The following is a 17,435-nucleotide window of genomic DNA, read 5'->3' on the forward strand; positions in this document are numbered from 1 at the left end:
ATCTTGTCTAACAACCGACTTTATGAACAGTCAAAACATCGAATTGATGGGTCATCCGCCGTACAGTCCTGATTTGGCACCCAATGACTTCTTCTTGTTCCCGAATGTCAAGAATAAATTGCGTGGACAACGATTTTCGTCGGCGGAAGACACCGTTGATGCGTTCAAAAACCATATTATGGAGGTGTCTCAAGAAGATTGGAAAAACTGCTTTGACAAATGGTTCGAAGGAATGCAAAAGTGTATTGACCATAAAGGAGAATACTTCGAAAAACAATAAAGCAGTTTTGAATGCCAAATTCCTGTTTTTTCATTGTTAGGCCCAAAATATAAATAGTGACCCTCATACTCTTCTAAGATTTTTCTCTTGAGTTTTATCTGTGGGTGTTTATTAGGATTCAGCATACCCTTTAGGATTATAAAGTGGGTCGTGTGGGTGGCAATTGTCAATTTTGCCATATCACACAAGTCCTCGAGAGAGTTTATCGCAAAATGGTTTATCTTTCCAACTGTGTTCTTCAATTACCTTACGTAATCTGCAGAGTGTATTGTGCTTTTGATCTCTGAAATATCCAAATTTTTTTAGAGTTGGCTCCAAGTTTAGATTCCACAATTTGGGATCTAGAATGGATCCTTGTGTTGTTGATTTTGAAGCTGTGAAGTGAGACATCTGATGTGCTTTCCATCTGTTATGGTTCTTGAGCAATCTATTTCTCTCAAGGTCCTGAAAAGATATGGCCAACTAGAGTTGGTACAAGTAGATATGAGTTCAAAGCCTCACAATGCCGTCAACGTCTCTACCATCTGTGAGGGCCTCTTTCAGTTGGAAGAGGGACGCAAGGCCATTTGTACCTTACATCCTTGTGCCGGAGAACCAACTGCAATCGACTTGATATATCGCTTGCCAATACACTCAATCCTAAATGGCGATTGCATCTGTGTATAACAAGATCTCGCTTTCATGACCACAGCCATTCTTGTAATACACTATTCTTCCTTTTGAGTCTGCAAATACTGACTTGTTTAAATCTAAGGTAATAAAATTGGCACAAAGCACTTGAAATACCTATCACTCAATCTAACCTACAAGCTTAAGGATTTACATCCCAGACCCAAATGGAAGAACCGTTAGTGCTCTTACATTACATACCTACTATTGATTACACACCTACATTTCCTGAAGTGATATGGGAAAATCTTAGGGATTACTGTTATTACTGTAATTGTACTGTGGCAAGCTGGCCAACCACCCCAGCATAACAACAGCGGATTCTGAGCAAACATAGGACCTTCCCGACCCAGCAATATTCCAGAGCAGACGAACTCGTACTAGCTCGGAAAATCTCATGTACTATCACTAGGGCCCGGGACTTTATGTTATAACATATTTTTCATTTGCCTTCAGATCTAATATTGGGGTGAGAATTTTACATATCTGGTGAAAATCAGCCGAAATAGACAAACTTGACAAAGCATATTTTGACATATTTCACCAATTTCGCATTTTTACAACATATTTCTTCAATTTTGTTGTAATAAGGCATACTTCTGTATAATTTTCGTAATTCTCTCGCACATAATCGGTTATTTCATATTTTTTTCTTCGTAGCTTTAGCACAACGGATAGTTCATATTGTCGATGGCAGGATATGGAAAAATAAATACCCCACTTTTTTTTATCCGCCGAAAATTGATATCCATGCAAACATTATTGAGGAAAAATGTTCACTTTCATTATTGCACGGGAAGTAAAGAAGTTTCGTTCTCATTTCTTTGTCTTTTTTGCTTTTCACAAATATCAGTCAAAAGTAAAAATAACATTCGGTACATTACAGCCCCTACTCTACTCTATCGGGTATGGGAGAAATTCGAGAGTACTGTTGTGCATATTTTGTGCTTTACTGCGAATATTTCTGCATTTTTCTGACATATTTGTATTTTTTCATGACATATTTTCCAATTTATATGACATACATAATTACATACATATTTTACAGTTTTATAGGACATAAATTCCCACCAACCCAGAGGCAGGCCCATTGTGCTAGGTGGAACTTCCACGACGTCTCCTACCAAACGGTAGGGAAAAACCTTATCAGGAGAAATCCTACAGTTTTTCTTGCCATCCGAATAACAAGAATCCATTAGATATAGGGTGGAAACATAATGTGTAAAGTGCTTTTAATAATAAATAAATAAAAGAAAACTGCCTTCGTTAGCAACTATAGTGCATTTAATATGGAAACAAGGCATAATCGTGTTACAGCAAGAATCCAAGTTACTTCAGGAAAATCCTAAAGTAGGATATAACTAGGATATTAACAGGATATAACTAGTAGATAAAATAGCAGATAAAGAGAATAACTAGCATTCAATCTGCAATGTAATCTTATCAATCTGTATACAGCAGTGCTGATGGGAATCTATGAGTTCACTAGGTGCCATCTAACTGAAATCTGGTTGGCAGGCTTTGGCACACTTTAAGACCTGTTAGCCACAAGGTTTATCTATTTTACAGACAAACACCTTTGAACATATGTAGCAGCATTAAAAAGGGTCCCTGATTTGAATGCCGGCCTGGAAATGGGTGTTCTTTGTGACTGTCCCATCATCTTCATCTTTGCGAATAGCCAGAAATGCGAAGTAATCAATGTAGCATTAATAACATAAACATACAGGTTTGGTGACCAAGTGTGTTAAGCGGCCAACTTTCGATATTGTCACAGGAGTTCCCGAGTTCTAATCTCGATCTACTGTCCTTGTAAATGTCCTTTCTTTAATTTAATCACATCGTCACTATTAGCCAGAAATTTCAAGAAAGCAACTGAAAATAATGAAATTGAAAAACTTACATACTATCCTGCAACTGCCTGCATATCTCCACTCTTGAATGGAAATCCTATATTGAAGCTTTAGTACAATATACAGGGTGGGCCATAAGTCAGTTGTCATGCAATGTTTTGTGCAATCACAAAGAAAGCATCCAATGAGTATGGAATTGCAAGAACAAGCCTACAAAGGATGCAGAAAACATGTAATTGAGACCATATAGGCCTACTTTACTGCAAGGCCTAAATGAAGATGATCCGGATAGGCGTATTGAATTTTGCGAGTTGTATTCAATCTGACAAGAAGCCGATCCCAATACTAAAAAATTAAGTTTATTCCGTCAAGATTCGTGATGTTGAACATCTGAAGGAACGAATCCAATCAGCATTTGAAAACCAAAAAATCACGTGCAGCTGTTCTTGGTACCCACCTCGCACACAGTTTGTGATCCCCAGGTTGTCAGTCACAATTCAATGCAATGTTTTCACAGACACTTCTGGAAACTCTTTGGCGAGTTCAGATATTGTGAACCGGCGATTGGAACGCACTCTCTCGTTAACGTGTTCCACCAGATCGTCCGTCTGAACACTAGGCCTTCCGCTACACTCATCATCATGGACATTTGAACGCCCTTCCCGAAACTCTCTGCACCATTGCCTGACCTTCCCTTCAGTCATCACTGTCGGTCCATAAATGGCACACAATTCCCGATGGACGTCAGCTGCATTCTGTCCTTTGGCCTTCAGAAATCGTCTGACAGATCTCACTTCACATTTGGCGGGATTTTGTATTAGGGCAGCCATTTCACCTTACTGCTACTTGCACGTATGCAACCCCACTGTGACTATCTCTGTTGCAAGCACAGAATACTAGGGCATGCTCCTGTGCATGTGCAACCTCATCAGTGTTGCCAACCCCACGTAAAAAAATCGGTCCTTTTTTTTTACATGCGCCTCGTATATTTTTTTGTCGTATTAATGTGCAATACAAAAATTTTCTTATTGATTTTATACAAAATGTCTAAGATAGACAATAGAATTAGTGTACAGACTACAAAGTTGATCACAGACACCTTCTAAGTTTGAAGACCCTCCTGAAATATGTTCGCCAAGCTCAAAACTGTGATCAGTGAGGATTCGGAAGATGATGAGAATGAGAAGAATTAAGATTTAGGAGGTTGGAGGGATTACAGTATCATTACCCATCACAGCATCGATGGAGAAGGCAGAATATATTTGTTCATCCACTAGGATGACAGCCAGATGAGATTCTGGCCATTAACAGTCTTCTTTATTTAGCTACAATGATGGAGCATGATGAAGAATTCTGGTGCATAGATGCAATTCTTCAGGGTAGTTCTGAGGAACATGCTGTTTTTGTTAGCGCTTTGATGATACATTTGAAAACAAATTAATATTTTGAAACAAAAAGGTAATAAATAAGAATGTAAATAATACACACATCACTTAAAATGCATATTAAAATGTGGTATATGAAATATCTCGGAAAAGCAAGGGTGAGTGCCATGCTCACCTGTGACTCAACCGAGCGTGACTGATTACAGGTTAAGGGTGCCACTCACCAGTGGTGGATCCAGATATTACAGTTGGAAGGTGCAATTCTCAGTCTGGTACTCCGTCTCACCGAGATTCGAGCTGACTTCCATGTTCTAGGGGTTCAGGGTAGTGATGGGCATAATCAAATTATATGAAGTTAGTGATTTTTGTTTAAATGAAATATGAATGATTTTAAACTGAATAATGGAATATGAGAGATTTTGAAGTGAATGAATCAATTGTGCTTGCGCATGCGCAATGGTGAATTCATTAGAGTGGAAGGTCTTGTACTGACAAGAGCCGTGCACTTACGACGTTGGTAATCTAAGTTCTCGGCTCTTGTCAGTACAAGACCTTCAACTCGAATGAATTCAGTTCAGTGCTGTTGCGTACTGAAACGTGTCACCTCAGTTGTCGAGAGCATTTAATGCTGGGCTCCCGATCTCACCACACTTGTGGGTGTTCCCCACACAGAGTGGGAATTAATAGGGGAGGGGGTCGGGGACACAAACAAAACATTTTATCCCAGGTAAGAGAAAATTATTCTTATCCCTGCCAGGGATGTTTTTACCCCCTCAAAGAAAATAGAATCGAAAGCATAGTAAATGTCTGTTATATCTGAGACACATTTCTTCATTTTTACAGAAGAAACTACTTACGGAAATGAGTTTCTGTAGTATTTTGAAAGTTTGTGGAGGTATTTTCTCACCGTAGAATGCTGCACAACAAGAAATAAGCACTTTTGATATAATAAACTTGCATTTTGTGCAAAGCGACAACATTATGCCGTTGTTTCCATTATGTACCTGCAGATGGTGCGAGAGTTGAAAGTCACGCGGTCTCGCCAGTGTTTCCAAACGTGCCTTTTTTTTTACCAGAATTGAATTCATTTTATTTTTTTAACTATGCTTACCTAACCTAACCCAACCTAACCTAACCTTGCCGAAAATGGTTCGTGGGGCTGTCGTGAATGGTTTTTGGGGCTATCGTGAATGGTCTTTGGGGCTATCCGTCAATGGTTTGTGATGACAGTGAACACGAAAATAGGTATTTTTCGGTTAAGAAGGTTGAAACACTGCATACCCACTCCAAATCGACAAAACACAAGCACGACGCGCGATGATCCACAGCTGTGCATGCCATATTGTATGTTCCACAACGGAAGAAAGGACCCAACAGAATTACTCGTAATGTGAAAAATCGAAGTTATTTTCGTGTAAAAAGCATAATGGTACCTTCAACTATGTTCCGCAATACACAATTGGTAAGTACAAACCATTTAAAACTGAAAATATCCGATAGAAATGTGTCTCCGATATAACAGACGTTTACCAACATTTCTTAACTATGTAACAAACACAACTGAAAAATCATGTGTGTCCAGTACATTGTGCTACGACGCCAGTGGTCCAAAGTGCAGAAAAGCAAAGTAAAAAAAAACAAAAGCAATAATTTGTGTCCATTAATTGTTAAGTCATTAATAGAGGCACATATTTTTGGTAAGTAAAAAAGCAAAATTTCGGTACAAAAACAGAGTCAATTTCTGGTTCAAAAGCAGTAAATAAAATGAAATTTCGCTGTTATAGCGGTGAAAAAGCGACATATAAAATGACATTTTAGTTTTAAAAATGTGAATGTAATCCAAAATTTGATTTAAAAACTGCACTATTACATAAAATAAACATATCCCTTCTAATACCACATTAAATCATTTCCAGAATATTAAGTTTATTCCTGTATAAAGGGGTCCATTTTTGCTTCTCAAATGTTTGCAGCAGAATTAATCAATTTTCTGTGAATTGCATAAGTCTCAGGATAATTCTGACTTCAGAAACTGTCGCGTCGGTATATAAACGATAAATTTCGTTTTTAAGAGTCTATTTTGCATTTTGCAGTTCATTTTGCATCATTTCGTGACAAGACAGGGTAGGAAAATGCACCTCACACCTTTCAGAAACATGAAAAATTAGTATTACAATGTGTTATTTCGTGTTTTCGTCAAAAATGAAATATGCATGCTTCTAGTCATTAAAGATTCTCATGACGAAAAATATGCTGCCTTGTGGAATAAAGAAGGATCATTGTGCAACTAACCAAACTCACCAAATATGTATTAAAGTGTTCACAAGAAACTTGTATAGGTATTTAAATGCACATTAAGTTTGAACCTGGTAAGTAATGGAAATTTGCATAAGTTTTCGGTGATACTAGTTTGATTGCCTTTTATGTGTACGACTTTGGGTTTTCTTAGAATGTAGACACACTGCCTCTAAATTAGTAATAAAAATGTATTATACAAGATTTAATAACATAAGTTAGAATCAATGTTCTAAGATACTTACAACTGCAAGGCAATAGTTCAGATTACTGAGTGGTAACATACTTGCATACTCGAACAACCTACTTCCCAAACTGAAATCACAAATACACCACTGAGTGGGCTAACGGCACCTGCATGGGGGAAGGGGGAGTGGCACTTGCTCCCACCAGAGATATCTAGAAAAAGTTCATGTAATTCGAATGGTGAAATTCGTAACGAACCGTAAAGTTCGTGGGATCTTACGAGTACCTAGAATGTTAACCAATTAATCAATGGGTGATGTAAGTTACTCATCATTCACCCTCTGATGAGAGCACTCGTCATTGGCACATGACGAGTTAGCGCTTGGCAATGCGAAAGGTACAAAATCAAACTAAAGAACTAAACTGCAGAAAAGACAATGGTCACTCGTTGGGTTTTGTGAACCTTTGAACCTGAATCATGGCTGGGTGTTAGGATAATTACATGTCTATCTGATGAATTAGGCTGAATAGAATATACGAAGTCCTCTGTTGGCTTCTCAATTTGTCGACCAGAGCGTCGTCTCACTTCTGCCCTACTGCTCTCCTAACCTCTTCTCCCTTCACAACTCCAATCCAAAAGTCAGTCCCCTCTCAGCTTGTCTCACCTCTATATCACTAGGCCATCGAGCTCTTCCTCCATGTCGAATCGTGTTTTTTAATTGCCACTATGCAAACCGCCGACTCCATAGGCAGAAGAAACTACCTGTTTCCTGAATGCTCAGGAGGTTTGCATAGCACAACACAGTGCATTGTTTACATGCCTCAGAGGCTGAGACAACTGAGAAAAACAAGTGAATGCCCTGGTCAACGTGAAGCATTCAGAGAGACTTAATAAAATAAACATATAATCTTAGGGATTGATACGAATTGTAGCGATATTTTATTACTAAGAATATTGTTTTCTGTAACAACAATGGTATCTCATTAGAATGTTATCAGATCACTTGTGACACTCTAAAAGTCAGCTAGTGAGCACATCACACATCCGGGACCGATTGTGGGTTAATTAATCAGTCCTCTGCTGCTGCAGTTCTAATAAGATGATAATAAGATGAACACTGTAAGTAGTTTACTGACAAAGAGTTTTTCCCAACTCTCTGATGAAATGAGACTTAGAGAAACCATTACTGGACTTAAACACTGTTCAGAAAGACACTGTTCAAAAAATATTTAAAAAAGACACTTATAATATTTATTGAAAAATGGATGGTGAATTTTCTATTTAGGTAGGGTAAGTAGTGGATTAATGTTTTAGAATCCTTATAAAACATATATATTTTTTTTATTATTGTAAACGTAGCAACAGAGATGTTCCTAAGGATAGTGCAGGTCATGCTTGTCACTTTGGTTAAGCATTCCTCATTTCCAATTGACACAAGAAACGTTGCTACCATGGAAGACCCAGCAGGTTTCAGCACACACTATGTTTGTTTTCTCGTTTATGTTTGTTAAACACATTTTTTTATCTCTTGTTTGCCAACAAACCACAAATTAATGTCTGATTAAGTGAGTGTGTGTTCCATGCAAACGTTCCATCAAAAACATGTTTTAAATGCTTGTAAAAAATTGTAAGCTAGAAGAACAATTCTAAAGAATGCAAGCAATGCACACACATGGGGAAGAGTTTCATATTTTAAATGTTTTTTTTTCATTCTTCTGTAGGTGTTTAAGTTATTATGCAATAGGAACTCAGACCTGCCATTGTTCTTACATATAAATACAGTTGACTCTTAATAATCTCGCCTTTCGTTATCTCAGTGAAGTTATGGTTCCTTTCGAAAGTTGTTTCTTGCTTCTCCCAAAGGTGAACAATGTAGTAACATGCCAATCATGTGCAGGGAGGAAGCATGTTGCAGTGAAGGGTTATTTTTAATCCTGTTGGTACCAAAATGAAGCCAGCCACACGTTAAAACTTTTATAGTTTACATTTAGTAGTCTTTTATGCACTCTCAGTAGTCCGGCATCAATCTTGGAACTGGGCCTTGACACTCAGGCACCATTTGTCTTGTACTGTACTGAGCCAAGTTGCCAAACTGAAAACTTTGTCACCAAATTATTCCTGACTTAAAAAATAAAGACACCAATGGATGAGAGGCAAACATTATTTTTCAAATTTGGTATTGATTAAAAATTAGAAAATTAATTGCATTTGCAGTTTTCTTACGAACTCTTAGCACTTTGTCATAAGAAGTTTCTCAAATTTTCATCTTTTGATGTTTATAAAAATTAGCAATAGAATGTCATCTCATTGTGAAAAAAATATGAATAGGTCCTATTTGTTACATATAATACATTTTAATCACTACTAATTGCATTTATTCATGGTTTGTCAAGTACAATTTGTTGAACAAAAGTGGGAATTTTCCATTTTGTGTATTTTACTACATGTTTATTACATACATTCCTAAATATTTATGAACATATTTTGAAAGTTACAAAAAAATTCAGGGCTCTATTTATGACAGTAGACAAAATAATACATGCATCAAGTAAGAAATTAGTGACATGCTTTGTCTGTTGAATGCACCAAATCTACTTCCCAAAAGAGATGATTTACAAAATTTTACCTAGGCACAAAACAAAAAATATTCTAGTCACGCTTTGCAATTTATGGACATTAATTTCAAACACTGTCTGGCATCCCTCATCACCAGGGATGATGAGATTAGCAAGAGTCTACTGTAACGGAAGGCAGGAGTAGAAAAATATAGGGTGCACGGTTACCATGGCACCTGACAATTTTCACCTGTTGTCTGGATGTTCGAATTCAGTTCAATTTTTTTCTAACATTTTGAGTTCACTTATGAAAATTTCCGTTGCTTTTTTTTTTTTTAAGATAAGGAGTACAGTATGTGTTTCCTGTATCATGTGTATTATTAAATCAGATTAATAAACATGTCATTGCAAATTTTCACTGTTTCTAGATGAATTTTAAAGTCTGCCTCAATAGGGTAGAGTTTGCCACATATTAGAATGTATTGCATAGTTAGTTATCCTGTTACCAATAGAGCCATGTATACAGAGTCCTTTATAGGAAGGCCACTCTGGTGCAAGAATTAATTACTTTTAATCCAATCTTGTATTAATTAATAAATTAAATGTTTTAAGATCACATTTCAAAATAGGTAGCGGTATCTATCTTGGATTAATTACTTTCTTAGCCCGTATTTGGAAATAGAGAAAGAAAGAAAAATGATAATTCCTGAGAAAAGGGGGAGGGTGCATGAATTATTGTTTTTTTTCCTTTGTCTACTCCTGACAAAAGGTATCTGAAAGTTTCCAACCTTTTTATGTTGTTTCAGTTTTTGAGCAAAGAAAACCAGCTAGAAAACAGACAGAATTCAACAGAAAGAACTTCTCAAAATATTGCCGAACAAGCTGGAGAAGAAACATTCAAAACATTGTGTCCTTTTGCTGTATCAAACAATACAGAACAAGAAAATCCACATGGTGAAGAAAGTGCTAGAGTCCTCGCAGGAACAAGTAGTGACTTATGTCAGAACTTTACGGAAAATGAATCAACCAATGACCAAGATCGAGTTGATGCCGAGGAAATAACCACCAAACAACAGAAAACCAATAATTGTTGTACTTCCGTTCAAGAAGCTCAATTACCAGATGCAAATAATCCACATGGTACTGCCAATCCTGGATTTGTAACAATCAGGGTAGGAGATGAATCAGATGAAAAAGCCTCGAGGCCAGTGAACGAAGTACAGCTTTTATCACAGCCATCAGGAGAAACTAAGCATGATTTACTTCCCCTGTCTGGTGATATTTGCAGTCAGGCTGTACCTCCATTGATCGAAAGCGTTCTCAAGATTGAGATAAAAGTTGAAGATGACAAGGTTCAAGATTTGTATGTGCCAGCATCAGTTATACAGTAAGTACGCACTTTAATAGCAATCATAAAGGGTGATTCAAAAGTCCTTAACACCCCCTATATAATGTAAAGGAGTTAGGCTGGGTACAAATGGTCATGATAGAAGCAGGTTAGGTCTATGGGGAACCATATTGGTGTGTTCAAAGTGGACATCCGCCATATTGAACTCAATTCAAAATTTTGAAATTGGAAAAGGGTGTTCTGATATATCAAATCAGTCTAGAATTTCACGAAAAATTCAATGGTGAAATTTTTTTTGGACATATCTTTAACTAGTATAAAGTTATTAATAATGCTTGTATCCATTTCCTCCTTTTCGAGGTGTCAGGAAAAAAAAAGCTTTAAAATGCCTGTAACGCAGCAGGATCACATCGAGATCATACTGACGTCTAGGGTGAGAAGGTTACATGCCATTGCACATGATTTTAATCTGATACATCCCTGAAGAGTTGAGCATTATGAATGGTTGTCTTGAACAATTATAGTGCGATGCTTCCGTTGGAATGAAAAGTCCTTCACAGTGATGAATTAATGTTTATGTTCATAGGGAAGTTAATAAACAAAATATGCGACACTTGTCATCTGATAACTCACTTTGGACAGAAACTGTCTCACATTGCTCCCATAGTGTGGTGGAGCTCTGTCCTGTTGGGAAAAATACTCTGGGAAAAGTACCTTATTCCATAAGCAAGGATGAAAAAAACCCGTTGACTAAACAAATCCAAGTAGCCCTCGTGAAGTTCTAGGCTGATTTGATATATCACATCACCCCCTTCCCATTTAAAAAGGTTAAAAATGGAGGCCACCAATATGGGAGACGTCCGCTTGGAACACACCAATATGGTTCCCCCTAGGACTAATCTGTTTCTTTCATGGCCATTTGTACCCAGCCTAACTCCTTTACATTTTATAGGGGGTGTTACGGGACATCTGAATCACCCTGTAGTAGTGTTTATGTATGTTCATGTTAATATCTTAAAAGAAACTCATGTTATAGTTGCATATTGTAGTGTAGTTATATCAGACTTGCAAGTTAAATTGACAACACACTATTTTTCTTATTTGTATTACTAGCCCCGAGGGAAAGCAACAGGTCACTTGCTCCAGTTCCCTCTCGTAGTCAGTTTAGTTTGTTAACCGTAGTGATACGTTCAATCCTGTATTATTTATTTATTAAACGTATTATTATATTTATTAATAATAACTTACTAATACTCAGGGTGAACGATGAGACTCGGTGAAGTACACAGACTCCTCTCAGGTAAAGGGATAGTGTTAGGCAAAGACAATATTCACAGCACAGAGAAATAAAACCACATTGCTGCAGTAGATAAACTAAAAGGTTTTATTCTTTATTTATGGCAATTATAATGTGAATATACTTGAGACGAAGGCGAGGATTTTGCTTTGTCGATGAATTGACTCAACTAAAAAAGCATAAACTCAATGCGTGGCTATCGGCATGCCTATGATCACATAGACCTAGCTTGTGCCCCGAACTACCACACCAAGATGTATGCACAACACCGAGGAGTTCTTTTTAAGTTTAAAAGCTTCGATGATCCGTGGCGAAAGTGTGATATTTCTTACGCGATATCCTCCCTTTTATACTATTTTCGGGAAACACAGATTCAAGTACAGATGAGGCACTCACTATCTACAAGAGGATACTATCAACAAATCTGACATCTATACATGTTTAGAAATACAAATTCACATAGTGCACTCTTGCAAACATGAAGGTACATTAAACTACATACATAACAGAGCATAAAATACAATAAACATTAAACAAAAAATACACATTACAAAGAAGGTGCAATATTACATAGAATAACATAGAAATTACGCTTTCTTTGCTCAAAATAAATATTGGTGACATATTTACACTACCATGTTCCAATATCACAGTGTAACTACCGCCACATAAATTTTACATACATGAAAGGATCTATTTTTAAAACAACGTCTACATCATGAAAACAAATTTCTATTAATTGTGAACATTATTTTGTTTATTTTTCCTTATATTGGAGTCTTATTCTTCAAACATGGTTTTATTATACATAAAATATTTTAAGACAAGGTCTTTCTTGACAAGACCATTCGTACTTTAAGAATGAAGGCGAAAAGTTTGAACAATGAAAAGCAAACAATAATAATATTCATAACACTGTAAATAAGGAACAAATGTAATTTTAAAGTCTTACAAGAAAATAGTGCATGCTTCTAAACTTTCGTTTTCAAAATCTAAGTATCCAAATCGAATTTACAAATGCCAAAATTACATGAAATATTTTTCTCTTTTTACTACAGCTATGTAAAATTGACATACTGTGCACAACATAACATACCAAATCAAGACGATCAGCGCTTGCACCCTCCTTACCACAGTGCTGTCTTATGTCCAACATATAACTTGAGGCACTGATAGGCAGAGGGGTGAGTGGATGTGAGGTGGGAGGTAGGGGAGGGATTTGAGCGCATAGCATACATAAATTTTACGTACGGTAGTGTCCCTAGGGTTAATGAGAATGATCAGATTTATATAATTTTATAGGATTGCCATTATATGGGCATGGCACTTTTTGAACTTTATACCCAGAAGATCAAATGTTTTGGTACCCCTAAAAAATAGCAAATTCCTGATATCAAGCCATTAACTGAAGTACTACACTATAAACTAGTATTTCATTATTAATTTAAAATAGTGCATGCATGTACTATTGATTGGTTTATTTACAAAAATGTAAATTTTTGGCAAAAATTGGAAGTCTACTTCACTGTCCCAAAAGGCACACATGTACAGTGGCGTGCCCAAGGGGGGGGGGGTTTATGAACCCCCTCCCCTTTGGCCTAGTATTCCTAAAAAAAAAGAATGTCAAAGGTAGGAAAATATAACAAAATAAGGGCTGACTACCAAGAAAAGTATAGATAACCCCTCCCTTTCGAAAATCCTGGGCATGCCACTGCACATGTAAATATATAAAAATAGATGTAGTTCCACCTTAGACAATAGTACATTAGATATAATTTAATTGTTTTGCAATTATATTGTTTTTATGACTAAAAAAACAGTTCAAGCTGACAAAATTTGAGTTTTCCAAACCAACGCGATTCATCTGAACTACGGTGTTAGAAGCATCCTGTACCTTCAGTTCGTTATCACATCATTATCATTAATCCTTTGGCTCGTGTTTGCTGGTATGGGATGATTGTAAGGCCATGATACAAAACTGGGCCATCTAGAACCATCGTGGTTGTGTTGATAACTTCTGCATGTATCACCAACCGGCCAAGGGTTTCAGACTTTAAACTCTCAAAGTATTCAACAGTAGAAAACTTGCGAGGACACGCATGTACAAGAATGGGCAACATTGTCTCTGTAGGTTGAGGTGGATCAACTCCTTTTCCACAAAATTTCAGAGAAATCCGATTCATCTTCAACATAATCACTGTCTAGCTTGTTCTTTATTGTGCTCAGAAACTCCAACCTATTGTCATGTTTCCCGAGAAGAACAGCTGATGCTGGATACTTGCTCTCTGCACACTCCAAATCCAAGTGTGTGGTCAGAAGGTCTTTCAGAATCTCTAACCGTGTCATGTTGTTTTGTTCCAAAGCTGCAAAGGTAGTGTCATCACTTTCATACTAAAGGGGGTCTATTTCCAAGCGAATCGGTGAAAAGACAACTTTCCCAGGAGAATTTGGAGCGGATGCCATGAGAAGACTTGGAGTTTGCCACGTTTCTTCTGCTGCAAGAACACTTTCACTTCCAATCTGTGAGATTTGTTATCAACATCTTTTACCTCTACTGATGATGGTGCCTTCGGTGCTGGAGATCTGTCTTTTAAGTCAGTTGGACCTTTTGCATCTACTGTGTCATGTGGAAATTTCTACTTCCTAGGCAAGTCAATGTAGCAAAATATATGATGCATCAATCTAACGTTCTTTCAGTTCTTGTAAGGAAATCGGATCAATTCGTTTTCCCGTACTTCCGTATATACAGCGTGTATCATAATAATAGAGTAAACAACTTATCAGGTTTATTGATATATTTTCATGAGCAAGACTTTTGTAAACACGGTCAATGTAGTGCTGGTGTAGTGTTAAAGAAAATGGCGACTTTCACAGGTCCCCAAACCTTACACCTCTAGACTTGTGCAGTTGTGGCTTTGTGAAAGACAAAGTCTATGTGCCACCTCTGCTTCAGAATGTGCAACAGCTAAAGGAGAGAATAAGAAATGCCTTTCCTTGCTTTAATAGATGACGAGTTATTGCGAAACGTGTGGCAAGAACTAGAATTTCGATGGGATGTGGATAACTGGTGGAAGCCACATTGAACATTTGTAGACATTCATAGAAACTTAGTGTTACTGATTGATACATAACAAATATCATTGTTGTATTCCATATAGCTTAGTCAAAATAAATTCTTATAGTTGTTTACCCTATTATGATACACCCTGTATATGTCACAGTTGCCACATCCACCCAGAACCAACTCTGATGTTCTGTAAAATTTGTCATTGGAATACTAGGAAATTCATGAATTAGAGAGACATCCCTGTAGACACATGAATAACCTTTCTTACCAAATTAATGAAGTTTTTTTTTTTTCAAATTCCCAATCTGCAGAAAACGGCATTGAGATATTCAATGTGTGCACTTACCGTTAGCCAGCAGAAACATCACTATGCTTAACCAGTGGCGTCGCCAGAAATTGTTCTTGGGGTGGGCTCAAGGGTGCATAAAATATATTTAGGTGGGCTCTGGTTCTGTGGTCATGGTCAGGGCCCGCGGTAGGAATTTTTCAAGGTGCAGTGACGTTTCATGAACGTTGTGCTCCCGGGTTCGAATCCCGGTCGGGCTTGGTTGTTTGTGAATGTCCATTCATCAATTTCATCATTTCATCACTCATCCCCATCTTCGCAAATTAGCCAAGAGGCACAAAAAAACGCGAAGTAAAATAAACTAAATCAAAAATCAAAATGAACGTTGTGCTGTACTGGAGTATTCTTGTTCATGGTTCAATGTTATTATTAGAAATATTTTGTATGCAATTTTTATTAATGTTAAAAATTATGCATATAAATTTCCTGTATTTTGTAAAAAAAATGAATATTATAAAAATAAAGTGAAATAATCTTTCATCAGTTAAAGAAAAGCTTCTCTAGGTTTTTACAAGACAAACAAAGCTCGTAAACGTAATAATGGAAAAATTATATTCAACTGATAACATTTGAAAAATATTTAATTTGCCAAAACTCATTTAGTCACAGTTACCGGAATAGTAAAAGTAATTCTAGAATAACCATTTTGATAAAATTTATTCATTAACTTTTCCCTATTTTTGTAGGTTTACTCATTGTTTTTGCATGTGTTGAAAGTTTCATTTGATCATTTTGGCGCACGTAATCATTTTTCGCACGTTAGTGGAAGGTAACCAACATAATGGAGAATCTAGAAACGTTCTTCACTTTTGAAGTGAAACTGAGTTAGCCTATGTTAGTCAATTGTTAAGGCTGCTTTGTGTGCTTTATACTATTATTTACCATCTTGTTACTTTGCATTATGTAAACAATATATATCATGTATTCATTCTATTGGGTGGGCAGATGTATGGGCTGAGACTATTTTAAGGTGGGCCAGAGCCCACCCTCGCCCACCCAGTGGTGACACCCCTGTGCTTAACTATGTTCTAATGTATTACAAAAAGAAAAATCATTATTATAAGAAGCGGCGTGCAATCAGAACGCAGAACGGCAGAACGTGACCAAATTCTGTCTCCTCGTTGGCTGCCATGTGGCTGGGGGGTTTCTACGTTGCCAGGTTCGCACAAACACACGGACAGGCTAGTCAGCTGTTGGCAAGCTCGGCTCGGGCATTCTGGCAAGCATGAAATATTTTATCTTCCTGCTCTACACAACAAACCGAAAACCTTCACTGAAAGCACCTTTGTTGTGTTTTTATTATGGTACATTGCAAGCATCAGCAACCGGCATCTTTTTACTTATGTTGTATCGTATCACAATTACCAACAAAAGAAAATGCATCTTGTGTTATGAACAACACTGTGGCAAATCGTTCTCCTTTGATTTCATGCCGCCTCTTTTTGCCTTCTTTGTCACGCCGCAATTTTTGAAGCTTCAGAACGTACAAATGAAATGTATTTCTTGAAAATTATGGCAAATTACGTATAAACAAATTACGTACAACTTCGTTTCGTTAACACATTTTTAAATTATATTTTGAAGAACCTACAAAAATTCACCTCCAAAACAGAATTTTACAGAACTGAGTTACTGTATTACGGAGAAGAATTTATCAAGAACAAATCAATTGTGTGTGAATTGATTGATTGAGTTGGTGTTTTAAAGTCCACTTTATGCACACTACGGCTAATCTGGAATGGACCTACAGTTGGAAGTGGGATCCGAACCACTATGTGCCTCGACAGGGTATCAAACCCAGGACTACTTGATTACAAGGCGACAACACTTACCCTACCACTGTGCCATCGGGGAGGCACATGTGGGTGTGTGAAGTGAGATAATTTGGGAGCTATATGAGAATACAGGCTCTGGCAATACAGAGTTCAATAAATTACAACGAAACGCTTGGCAATTGCTCGATTTCCTTAACATTAATGATACATTTGGTACATGTGTTATTAATGCTTTGAGCTACCTGTATGTAAAAACATAAAAAAATGAATGAAAGAACAGAAGTAGTAGTTAAAGAATCAGTTGTTTTTGCTTACCGGCTACCATTGCAGTGGCGCTATCCCAAGATCATCTTCATTGTTGGTTGGTAAAGGAACATC

At 37.0% G+C, this 17,435-nt stretch overlaps 1 protein-coding gene across 1 annotated transcript in view; it reads left to right on the forward strand.

Annotated features, from left to right (window-relative positions):
• The window catches only part of LOC145985516 (uncharacterized), a 31,731-nt gene that overhangs the window by 8,446 nt on the left and 5,850 nt on the right, over positions 1 to 17,435 (forward strand). Inside the window, exon 2 of the mRNA XM_083119588.1 lies at positions 10,031 to 10,611. Coding sequence (XP_082975714.1) covers positions 10,031 to 10,611 — 581 coding nt within the window. The remainder of the gene's footprint in view (positions 1 to 10,030; positions 10,612 to 17,435) is intronic.

Source organism: Lepisma saccharinum, chromosome 3, assembly GCF_977018435.1.
Source record: "Lepisma saccharinum chromosome 3, izLepSacc3.1, whole genome shotgun sequence".
NCBI lineage: Eukaryota > Metazoa > Arthropoda > Insecta > Zygentoma > Lepismatidae > Lepisma > Lepisma saccharinum.